This window comes from Fundulus heteroclitus, chromosome 14, assembly GCF_011125445.2.
Source record: "Fundulus heteroclitus isolate FHET01 chromosome 14, MU-UCD_Fhet_4.1, whole genome shotgun sequence".
Lineage (NCBI taxonomy): Eukaryota > Metazoa > Chordata > Actinopteri > Cyprinodontiformes > Fundulidae > Fundulus > Fundulus heteroclitus.
Genome location: NC_046374.1, coordinates 15456407 through 15468434, shown reverse-complemented (window position 1 = coordinate 15468434; position 12028 = coordinate 15456407). Strand labels below are relative to the sequence as shown.

The following is a 12028-nucleotide window of genomic DNA, read 5'->3' as shown; positions in this document are numbered from 1 at the left end:
ATCATGACCTGGCATAACCTAAAGTTCCCATGCCTGCAATTGCAGTGGGCTAATGACAAACACCAGCTCAAAATCTGCGCTGAAACATAATCGGTTCCTTCGCCCAAGACAGCAACAGTTAGTTCTGCAAAGATCCCCGATCCCCCCCCCCTGCAAAGACCCACAAATGCCTCCTAAATCATCAACCGAACCGTCACACAGATCAAGCCCTGTGGGATTTCTTTTTGTCACTAAATCATCTCTGGCTGCCGCAATTATCCGAGCCTCAGAAAATCAAGTGTTCTTTTGAACTTATCTCTTCTTCGGTCGTATGTGGGTGTGTGTGTTTTTTGTTTTTTAAATCACTTTTGGCAAAACCAGTACCCTGAACCACTGACCTGATATGAAGGATCCCGGCGGCATCTGGCTGTAGTTGGCCCCTCCCATGTGCAGAGCGCTGGGCGGGGCCGGGGTGAAGGGCGCTCCGTAGTTCTGAAGGGTGGCGTAGGGTCCTGGAGGTATGGGCTGCACCAAGAAAGAGAAGGTCGCGTTAATACACGGGATGAGATCAGGCCCCTTGCCTGGACGTTATGTAAGCTGGAAGATAAAACGCTGAATAAGCGGCTGTGGAGTCGAGGAGAGCAGGTGGGAGACCGAACGAGATGCAGTGTGTTCTCATTGGACGCCCTCCAGCCTCTCTCCGCCGGGGGGGTTGCTGCAGCAGGTTTCGGCTCGTGACTGCGTGTTAAAGTGCGCATGCGTGTGCGTGCAGGCTGCTGACCGGGGGCGTGTGCGTCTCGGTGCCCTTGCTGGCGAGCCGGCTGAGGATGCTCCTCTCGGACATCTGCAGCCGCGCGGCGATGGGCGGCACTCGGGACAGCGTGGCGGGCAGCCGGGTCACGTCGGCCTTCATGTCGCTCAGCAGCTCCTCCAGCTGGTTTAACACTGCGGCGACAACAAAAAGCAGTTTTTCTCTATTACATAATCGCTTTCATTAGACGCTTTGCAGTAATATTTCTTGCCTTAACCGCTCAAAGAGTCCTTTTTTTTAAAATATCTTTTACATTTGAATTTTATGCAGCAAAATGCTCATCCTGTATTTATAGGAGACTAAGGTTTTCTATCTAGATGTCATCACATCCTAACATGAAATGAACACAGCTCAGATAAAAGCAAGCAATACTCTTGAATATAAACATGGGCGGGTTCGGCTGGGAGCCAGGGAGGAAGTGTTTGGGGCGAACACTGAACACCGTGAAAGCTCATCTCCTCGGCACGACTGGAGCCTTCTGGAGGCGAAGCCGTGCGGTCGGTGCACCAGGAAGGATTGCACAACAGATGTTTGATCTGTATCTCTTTCATTGTTCGCCTGTCATTATCTGCCAGTTTTTCTCCCTCTAACTTTTCTCTGATTCCGGTTGCCTAAATCTACTTGGCCGGGCTTCTCAGCGCCTGTCACACATGGAAACTGATGTCAGTTCCCATCCTGACCTCTGTCAAAGGTCTCCGACAATATCCACAGTACTGGTCAGAAGTTTACATACACGCACCGCCAGCGTTAATGTCGGATTAATTTAGTCTTTTACTGATTTGTTTGAACCGTTCTCTTTCCAGGGTGAAATGATGACACGACATACAACTTCAATGACCTTAAAAAGAAGAGTCGACTGCAAAAGCTTTCAACATAAACACACATCATTAATATTCAGATAAATGGGCCTAGGCACAGACTTTTTGGAGCCATGTTCAAGGTTCAGGTTCGATTCTGGATGGATGTTCGTCCCGTTTTCTTTTTTAGAACTCGCAGATTTAATTTTACTCTTATGCTCATTTTTGTATGTTTTCCTTTTCTGTTTTTTTTGTGACCGTGTTTGGCTTCATAACTGCCTGTAGCATGAATCCTACTGGCAAAATGCGTAAAAGCATCTTTTATGTGTCTTTTATAGCAAAAGGATGCATTCTGCAGCCTCTAAGCACCTTTGTGCTAAATTGTACGCACACCAGAAAACTGCGATTAATTATCTCTTTCTTACCTGTTTTCACAATAACTTAATCTCTGCTAAAAAGTACAAAACATCCAATCACGTTCAAGATTATAACCCTTTAAATACCAGTTTAATTACTTGAAGGTTTTCACTGTAAGCCTGAAAAAGTGTCTCCTAAAGGCCGGTTTATACTTGACGCATATACGTTCTGCGCGGACACAACATCTGCAGCATTTAGGCTCCGTGCTGCTTTTACTCAGGAAGTAGAAGTATTCTCTGGTACTCTAGGGGGCAGCGTTGAGCCCCTACACCAAGCATACTACACTCCACTACGCGTAGAAGTAGAGAACACAGTTGTTTCTCACTTTTTAAAGCCTCTTCCTTTCTTCCAGGAGTGACAGCAAATTCTGTCCAGGAACCGTTAACATTTTGTTGTTCACGGTGATATTTATGGGCCCAATAAAGATGTCTACATTTACGTACCTCCACCAGAAGGAACGCTTGCTTGTCCGCCATGTTTTTTCCACATGGAACTGTCCGCGTAGTTAGGAATTTTCCTAGGTGCGTGGAACAGAAAGTCGCACAGAGTGACGTGGCATCCCAAATGATGTAATATGGCTGGCTCCAATCAGAGCACACCATCAAGCAAACAGGCTGTAACCCTCCGCTCCCCTTCTCCTCCTCCCAGCTGATTTACTGGCTGACCTACGAGGAGGAAGGCGGAGCAGCAAGCAGATGGCAGCCCCAGATCAGCCTCTCTGTGTCGGCTCATATAGGAGCCAGACGGCGATGGAGCCGCGGACCACAAACGATCCCATATTCAACCCTAAACTAACTTCACAGCAGTTACTAAAAAGGGGAGCTGAAATGTCCAAGGGTGCTAAAAAATACACGAAGGTTCCACTCACTCCCAAAAGACAGGAGAATTACAGAAGACTTTTATGGTGACTTTAGTGAAGACTGTTTCCTGTGGAGGAATTCAAGTCTGGAATTTCCAACAAACGGATTTAAAAAACAACAACTTCTGTACCAACACGGAAGGAGGCGACCACAACGCTGTCAGTACCTGACAAAACAACAAGCTGACGTTGTGTTTTAATGAAATTCTTTGGAGAATTTACATATGCAGCAATATCAACTAGATTAAATGGTTTATACAGTGATGCCATGGCACCATTAAGGGGTTTACCTTAATAAAAGCAAGGCATCAAAATTTTTTAGATCAGATTTTTTAGTAATTGGTTGGTCAAGAAATTGTTTCTAAGTTTATTCTTAGCACCAGGAATGTTTCAACAACAATTCTAATTTAAAAAAATTGCAAAAAGTGTCCGTATGAATCAGCACAATTTGCTTTAGAGACAGATTAGCACCATTCTTAAACTGCGGCCAGACGCTACTAATTATTCCAGAGGTCAAATTTGGGCCCCAGGCCGCACTTTGGATATCCTTGATTTGTAAATAAAAAGCAAAAAAAAAAATCAGACAATCAGAATTATTTTAAATAATGAAGCAGGTCAATGCAGTTTTAGGGTGATTGCAGTTCGGGATGAATTAAAGATTAGCAACAAAACGGATTTGGCTGCATTATTATTTTTTCAGTACTTGTAGATGCTCCCTCTTAACACCGTCCGGGCCAGAATTGCTCCATATACGACCATAAAAACCAAGCTGATTCATCTCACTGCCACGGCAGTATTTTTGGGTATGTATATTATTAACCACAGAGGTGTTTAGAAGGCGGTCAATCCAAGAACTGTGATTGGTTTCCTGTAAGAACTTGGCTTCGAGTCATACATTTTCAAAATGTACCAGAGTCGTTTAGATCGGTGTTTAAGATCATTATTATTTTTACACCGAGTTCTGTCAGAGCTGTCGAGCTGAAGCTCTCCTTCCTACTTAATCCACCAGCTTAGTGAGATACAGCTGGACCCCTGGCAGTGAAACAACCTCTCCCCAACTTTGTGCTGCTGCCGCCATGCTTGAGAGTGCATTTGGTTTGTCCATGTGAGGAGCTGTAAATTTACGTCCGACTCGAAGGTGTTGAATCTGAAGCTGGGGCTTTTTAAAATCTGTTGGCACCTATTAAGGCTGAAACACATCGCTTGCATCCGACCCTCCACACTTCGTATAGATTTTCTCTTTCCTGACTTATTGGCTGCCTGGAGGTTCCCTCTACGGTGAAAGATCGAGTATTCACGTGAGAGTTTGAACCAGAAATCCCACCAGCATAAACAAGCTGGGCAGTAAACGTAGAGCTGCAGTTGCTGCTCGAACAAGCTCAAATAAGATAAGATGCTTTATTTGTCATTATGCATACAACATACGTGCAACGAAATTTCGTAGATCAGATGGAGGGTTAGCCTGAGCCGCTGTGACTGAGCGCGCCACCACTAATGGCCGACCTGACCAGCGTGTCTTTAATGGTACGGGGAATCCGGCGAGCCCGGAGGAAACCTACGCAGAAACGGGGAGAACATGCAAACTCCACACAAACTCGGGACCTTCTTGCTGTGAGGAAAGAGTGCTAACCACTGTGCCACCGTGCCGTTGGATCGCTGTTCCACTTTATCTGCGTGCTGTACTTCTGAGCTCCAACCACGGGTAAGTAGACTGTTTATTGAAATGTTTGATTGATTATTATTGAGCTGTGTGCTTTCCAGCACGAACCTATGTGGGGACCTGCTCAGAAACTGCGTACAGTTTACCTCGCGGTTCAGAGAACTAATTTAGTAATTATTACGAATTTATACGATCGGTTTCTCCAGATCCAGTGTGTTATTAAACATGCTAATTAATTTCCTTTCATCGATAGTGACTGTCTGGATCAGATGGTTTGAACTTTGGTCTTCATTTTAAGTATTTGAGCTTTTATTCATGAGTTTGACCCTGTTTGAATTAGAAAAAACCCCCACTATGAATTAAAACTTCAGCAAGCAATTCTTGTTTGTTTTACAACCCTTATCCTGGAAAAAAAAAAATGTGTAAATGCCCAAAACAAAGACGACATCCAAGCCCAAGATGTGTTCGTCAAGTTCTGACCAGAACTGTGTCCACAAGAGAGGCATTGTTGCCGCTGACCTTTGTGCAGGACCGCGTTGGCTGGCTTGTTCCCCGCCAGCGACTCCTTGCTGAGGTGCTGGTGCGACTCCGCCAGGCACTCCACCTCCGCGAAGCGAGCGTTGAGCGCCATGGCCGGGTGGCTCGGGTCCTGGGTCATGTTTAAGTAAGCCGCCCGCCGCAACTGCTCCTCGATCACCAGCGCCTGCTCAAGCAGCTGCAGGGGGGCAGGAGGAAAACAACTGCTTACATGTTTGAAAACACCGACCTGCCGCTCGCTAAAAGGACGGAGGCTCGGATAAAATGATATCATCAAACACTTAAAAAAAACTGAGACGCAAAAACCACAACAAACGGAAAAAGATCAATCATAACAGGCAACAACAATGTTCAGTATGTTTATATTACATCACTTAAGGTTGTGATTGATTACCATATTATTCGGAACTTAAAGGCGCACCGGGTTATAAGGCGCATTACATATTCTTCCCAAGTGTGTAAAATCACTGCGCCCCTCCGGTAGAGTGAGCAGATGCCCCCGCTTTCCAGGGACAGAATCCGGAAATGTCCCCGACTTCAGTGTATCATGATGGAGTAAAAACGGTTTAGCGCAATAAGAGGTGTTCAGACAAAACAAACCAACCCCCAGGCAGAGATTCTGTGTTTAACAAATTTCTGAGACGTCCCCGGTTTTCATTAGAGAAATCAAATCTGGTCAGCTTAAGGAGGAAATACACTGGCCGCGTAACGTAAGCGGCGGCTTAGGGGTGTGTTTTTAAAAGCGTAAATTTACAACAGACGCTAAAATGTACGCTCCACAGCTGCATGATTCTGCAGAGAGAAGAACTTTCGTCATAGGTAAGTAATTGAAGAAAGACAAATTACCAGTAATGTATGGGTAAGGTATTAAAGTATCAGTAATATTTTGATCTCCTAAAAGTCCATGTCTCGACCATATCTGATTACAGATTGCACATTTTAGTTTGTTAGCTTGTCACAACTACATCATCCATGGCGCTTTATTTTCGACGACTCTTATTTTAGGATACTTCCGGAAGTGAACGTTGACACAGGATGTTTTCCTGTTTATTCCCTGCAGCCTTGCTTTGCAACACATCTGGTGTGTTTCCTCCCTAACACCGCTCTCTCCTGAGAGGGACAGCTACCCGTCTCTGTCGGGAGGACAGAGTAGCTGGACGACAATGCCCTGTTTCTAACATAAGGCCAAAATAAACTTAACATATTTAATTAACTTACTTGGTTTATTGTTGCTAGCGCGTACTGCGGCTGAGGGCTGCCTTACATGAATGCACTTCTAGTTTAGGCATTACAGTCAGGCAGTCAGGGGTCCTATCAGGTAGTGACACAGTGTACCGTAATGCTCTGAATAACCATTGAGCGGAGCAGCTTCGTTGCTTACCAAAGTCATACTTACACATTTTAACAGATTTTTGAGCGCATTGTACCACATAAAATCAGTCAGTAAGCACAACCAGATTATAAGGTGCATCATACATTTTTGAGAAAATGTAAGGATTGTAAGTGCTCCTTATAGTCCAAAAAATATGGTATTAAAGATTTGATACTGGATGTTTTACTGATTCTGCAAGTCCCGTGGAGTTTAGGTATCATTTTATGAAAATCCTGCTTTAGACGAAACAATGTTTTTATTTTGGGTCCAAATTGTAAAAAAAAAAAAAAAAAAAAAAAAAAGATGGTCCTATTTACTGAGTGATTCAGTTTTTTGAGAGGAAAATATGTCACTTGTTCCATTCTGAGGAGAGGAAATATCTCTTCCTCATTTAGTTTTGTCCTCCAAACTATAATGTCAAGTCATGCTGATTCTACTTTTTCTCAGAAATGGGGTAGCTAAATCTTTTTTTCTCTGGAATTTCATTTTAACTGCAAACTTCCTACTAAATTTTAAAAATAAATCTCAAATCATTATTTTTGCCAAGTATGCTATACTTAGCCCTAGAAGAAATTACGTTTAATAATGCAACATATTGCTAAATGAACCACTAATAGAAGGCAATAAAATAATAACAATAAAGAAATGTAATTGTTTTGAACTAATTCACAAAAAAAAGCCCCAGTGTCTAACATTAGTCTCTGAAACTTTAAACAAAACACAAACAAATCTGGATGTGGATTAACGTGGAGTTGGACAAAGCAGGGACAAATTATCATTATTATTTCCCCTACGATCTAATAGTGTGCAACTGTTTTATTTAGATACATGTTGACAGCTTTTTCAATTCTTAAATTGCTCTGAACATTGGTAGCTTTTTAGTCTATTTCACTGTAGTCCCTGGAAATAAATGCATCAGTGTTGTGCTGGGTCGGAACAACCATCTCCTATTGAATAGACAGAATCTGGCGTTTATTCCTTTAGAAAAAAAAACAAAAGACAATCCAACAAGGAGCTGACCCAGGATATGAGAGATCAATCATCCTTCAGCTGACTTACTGAATGAATGCAAAATTGCAACTAATGGGTCTTTGGTAATTACCTTGACGTGACAAACAATGTCAAACTGTTTCTGAACAAATCAACAACCTGGGTCTTTGTGAAAGGCTGGCAGTAGCAAAGTCCAAAAAGATGAAATTCAGGTGTTTTCTTTATCCAAAGAAAAACTTTGAAAGATCTTCTGAATCAATAAAAGAAATTTGACCAAGGCCTCTAAAAAAAAAAAAAAAAAAAGGTCTCCCTGCAAACAAAATGTAAAGACATGATGTGATTTGTGGGTCTTGAGCCAATGTTATATCAGTCCTGGATGGGTGGATGGATGGATGGGTGGATGGATGGATGGATGGATGGATGGATGGATGGATGGATGGATGGATGGGTGGGTTGATTGATTGATTGATTGATTGATTGATTGATTGATTTATTGATTGATTGATGGGTTCATCGGTGGACGGATGGATGGATGGTTGGATGGGTTCATTGGTGGATGGATAGATGGATGGATGGATGGATGGATGGATGGATGGATGGATGGGTTCGTTGGTGGATGGATGGATGGATGGATGGATGGATGGATGGATGGATGGATGGATGGATGGATGGGTTCATTGGTGGATGGATGGATGGATGGGTTCATTGGTGGATGGATGGATGGATGGATGGATGGATGGATGGATGGATGGATGGATGGATGGATGGATGGATGGATGGATGGATGGATGGATGGATTGCGATCAGACCTCAGTTTAGTCTTCTCAGACGAACAGGAAGCTCTACATCATATTTCCAGTGTGCTGTCACAGCAAACAGTTTTTGGAGCTGGACAATTTATTTAAAAAAAGGATTTGGACTTTTCATACTGTGCTCTATATAGGCCGTGTTAAAGTTTCTGCACAGCCACAACTTCATCTACCTCCAGGTTGCCTAGAGGGGAAAGCTAACTGTAAGCAAGTATTCACAAAGCCAGTTTATTTAGTCTATTAGAGTTGTTTTATCAGGTGTCGCTGAAGCCCTAACCTGCTTTAATTTTCCCCATAATCCTCCTGAAAAACCTCAACAATAGGTACCACATCTCAGTCTTGGATTATAACTATTTAAGAACACTAATTGTACATCTTCAACCAATAAGGATTTTTTTCCAGGAACTTAAACAGTATTTGTATTCTTTACTACATATACCAAAACCTGGGGAGTAAAATAATTCTAATAATAACAAAGACACTTGCAGTGTTAGATTAAAAGATAATATTCTGAATGGAGATATTTCTGCTTCCACACTGAAAACGCTCCTTGTCGACGTTCCTGACCCGTAATCAGAAACTGTGTATCTGGTGTGCAGCACCCAGTCATTACCCACCGTCTGTGATTCTATCAGGACGATACACAGGTCCTTAAAAATTAAACAAAATAGTCTGATCCCAAGCATAATTCTGGTAATGCACAATTAATGGACATTTCAGCTGAGCCACCTGCTGAAAATCAGAGCGGGCGGCCATCGATTGGATATGAAGGCTTCCAGGATCAATATGAATGCATCAAACTGGAGAAACATCAAATAAAAAAGCCCATTTCCTCAGAAACAAACTCTGACTACTTAGTATCAAAATAAAAATGTGTGTACATCAAAGGAGTCCTTCAGGTCAATGCAGGCATTTGAAGTTCAGACTTTAACTGTGAATCAGTTGTGAGTCCAGCAGTGTCGCAAAACAAAAAAAGGAGTCATGCGGACCGATCACAGCTGACACAATCCAGGAGGGAGTTTATGAGAAATGTTCTGGTTTTGGTGCGTCGGTGTGCGCTGTTGTAATCAGGCTCTAGAAAAGCTGGAAGAATTTGGTCAATCGGAGACGACTGAGAAACGAAGGGAGCGGGGGCTACGGTAAATGAGGATGTTGAGGGAAGGATCTGAAACATGTGAGGCGCTCAAAAACAGGATGAGAGCTCTTCCAGAAGTGCAGCGGTCAGCAGTACCACTCAGTCCACATGTGGGTCTAGGGGCATCCGTCATACGACCACTGACCACAGTCAGGTGACCGCAGACGCGGAGACGTTTCGGGCTTTACAAGTGAAGTGAAAGAGTTTCACAAAACAACTCATTTGGGTAAAATGCTCGGGTATCAGACGTAAAAAGCATCAGGCGTTAAAAAGAAAAGAAAAAAAAAGGTCCTACCTTAAAGCGGCGAGCCAAAAACTTGTTCTTCATCTCCAGGAAGTTTCCTTTGTTGGCCTGCGACTTGAACGGCTCGTTGACGATGGCGAACTGCGGGTCGTTCTGGATGTCCTGCCAACGAGCGTAGCCGTGTCTGGGGAACCGGTCAAGGACCAGAGGAACGGCTTCCTGCTTTGCCCTCTCCTGGACAGGCTAACTGCTATTAGCAATGAGCGCTAACAACTTTATTCTCAGCCTTCTGCGGATTCAAACACTAAATCCACAGTTTCCCTTACGGTCTAATAGTGTATCAAGTGTGCAACCGTTTTATTTATGTACATGCTGACAGAAGTGTACTGCACTCACTGAGCTATATAATACACTGGAGTGCTGATTTTGCCTGAAAAACTGAAGTCACTGGCCGCCATCTTGCTACTCCCTACTCTCACAGAATCTCATAGGATTTGGTTGCAACAACAAGCAGTTTTCTGGCTGAGTGAAATCGTTTCACAGGTAATTTTACAGTCAGTGGATGTACTAACACTATCAACTACTGGGAAATTAGGTGCTGAAATATTTTACATGTTATTCATATTAAATATATATATATATATATATATATATATATATATATATATATATATATATATATATATATATATAAGTATGTGTATATGTATATATGTATATATATATGTAAATATATGTTTTTGTATATTGTTATTTATATATTTATAAATGTTACATATATATATATCTAAATAAATAAAATGCAAGATGTTTTAGCACATGACTTTCTCAGTACTTGATAGTTTTAGAACATAACATGAAAGTATATGGTACTTGACATTTTAAAAGTTTTAAACATGAGAAAATCCTCGTTATTCGATGCTGTAGCGCACATATTCCCTAGTTACTGGGGGAAAATAGGGAGTACCAATATGGCGGCTGGTGGCTTCAAAGCGACTCGTTCTATCAGTAGGCTATTAGCATTCCAGTGTATAATAGAGATCACTACAAAGCAGCCATGTTGGAGTCCAAGGTTCGGGTTGGTGACAAACCTCCGACTTTCCACCGATTCTTCCAACTTCTGTTGCTGACTTAAAATTCAAAGATAACAACCTATTCATTTAAGCTCAGTGCTAATATTTATATAAATTGTTACCGTATTCCATTTCATGAATGCATTTAGCTAGGCCCAAAGTAGATTTGTATCCTAGCCTGAAGCAGCTTCCCGGTCAGCCGGTCGTATTAGGCTGTACCCAAAAAGCTGCACGGCCTTAATTACCCTGATGGAGGGAACAGCATGAACTAAATGGCCTTCTTTAACAGCGTCCAGCAGACACAGATTGCTGTTTGCAAAGGTCTGGCTCGCTTGTTGACTTATTACGCCGGCCTTCTGACTTCCAGTAGAAAAAAAAAAAAAAAAAAAACACCCTCCATAAATAAACGCAAGCGGGGTCATCGCCCGGGCGACCGCTGTTAAGGATACACCACGATTCCTGCCAGAAGCCAGAAGTCGTGTCGACGGTGCCAGATCTCGTTCATCTTACCCGAGGAGATGGCCGCCCGCTCCTCGTTCTGCCAAAGCGTGTGCAGCTCTGCGGGGGGGGGGGGGGGGGAGAAAGCCGGCGACAAGGTGAGAACAACGGAGCCGCTTTCTTGCACTTCGCTTACCTTCCCCGAGTCCCTGGCTGCAGGTGTTTCTTTCACCGCACGCCCGCAGCTTTTCTGGGTTCGTGATCAAGTTCAGGACAAATTTGGCCTCAGTGATATTATTCAGCAGCTCTGAAAGCAAGACTTATGTTTTCTATGTTTATATAGGTGGTGCATTTTATGTTGTTTAGACTACTGCTACCTTTTTATTTATTTATTTTTTAATATGAAGTCTATTAAACTACTTGCACAATTAAACCTTTCCCTTTAAATCAGCTCAGGTTAAATATAATTAGTAAGTCTATGTAAATAACATTCAGCGTAACTAACAAGTAACGATTTAGGAGTTTATTTTATTTAAGTTTCTAATGCCAATAAAGGTATTTGGGCAAAATTGTACTTCTCGTGTATCTCCGACCACACGGTTTATTTATACATTAATAACTGGAAGGATTACACTGCACTTTGGTATTTCATGACATTTCATCCCACTCGAGGCAACCTACGCTATGTTTTTTTTTTTTTTTTTTTTCCCAAAGACGTTGCCTCATTCTTGGTTCTCTATTTTTCTTGAACGACGCGTGTAAAAAGCTTAGATCACACATCCAGAAAGATAAAAAAAAAACGCTTATGCTAGAGAACAGCAGCCCAGGCCTCATCTGTAGGCCAGAGGATACGTACTTATATTGTGACGCTCAGGGTTTTTTTTTTTTTTTTTTTTTAGGGGTGCTG

General features: G+C 42.5%; 1 protein-coding gene across 2 annotated transcripts in view; it reads right to left on the bottom strand.

Annotated features, from left to right (window-relative positions):
- The window catches only part of chd3 (chromodomain helicase DNA binding protein 3), a 53772-nt gene that overhangs the window by 7725 nt on the left and 34019 nt on the right, over positions 1-12028 (bottom strand). For both annotated transcript variants that reach the window (XM_036146380.1, XM_036146379.1), the window contains exons 35-39: positions 11133-11241; positions 9662-9794; positions 5043-5238; positions 761-924; positions 378-504 (exon numbers count right to left, since the gene is read on the bottom strand). In XM_036146380.1, coding sequence (XP_036002273.1) covers positions 378-504; positions 761-924; positions 5043-5238; positions 9662-9794; positions 11133-11241 — 729 coding nt within the window. The remainder of the gene's footprint in view (positions 1-377; positions 505-760; positions 925-5042; positions 5239-9661; positions 9795-11132; positions 11242-12028) is intronic.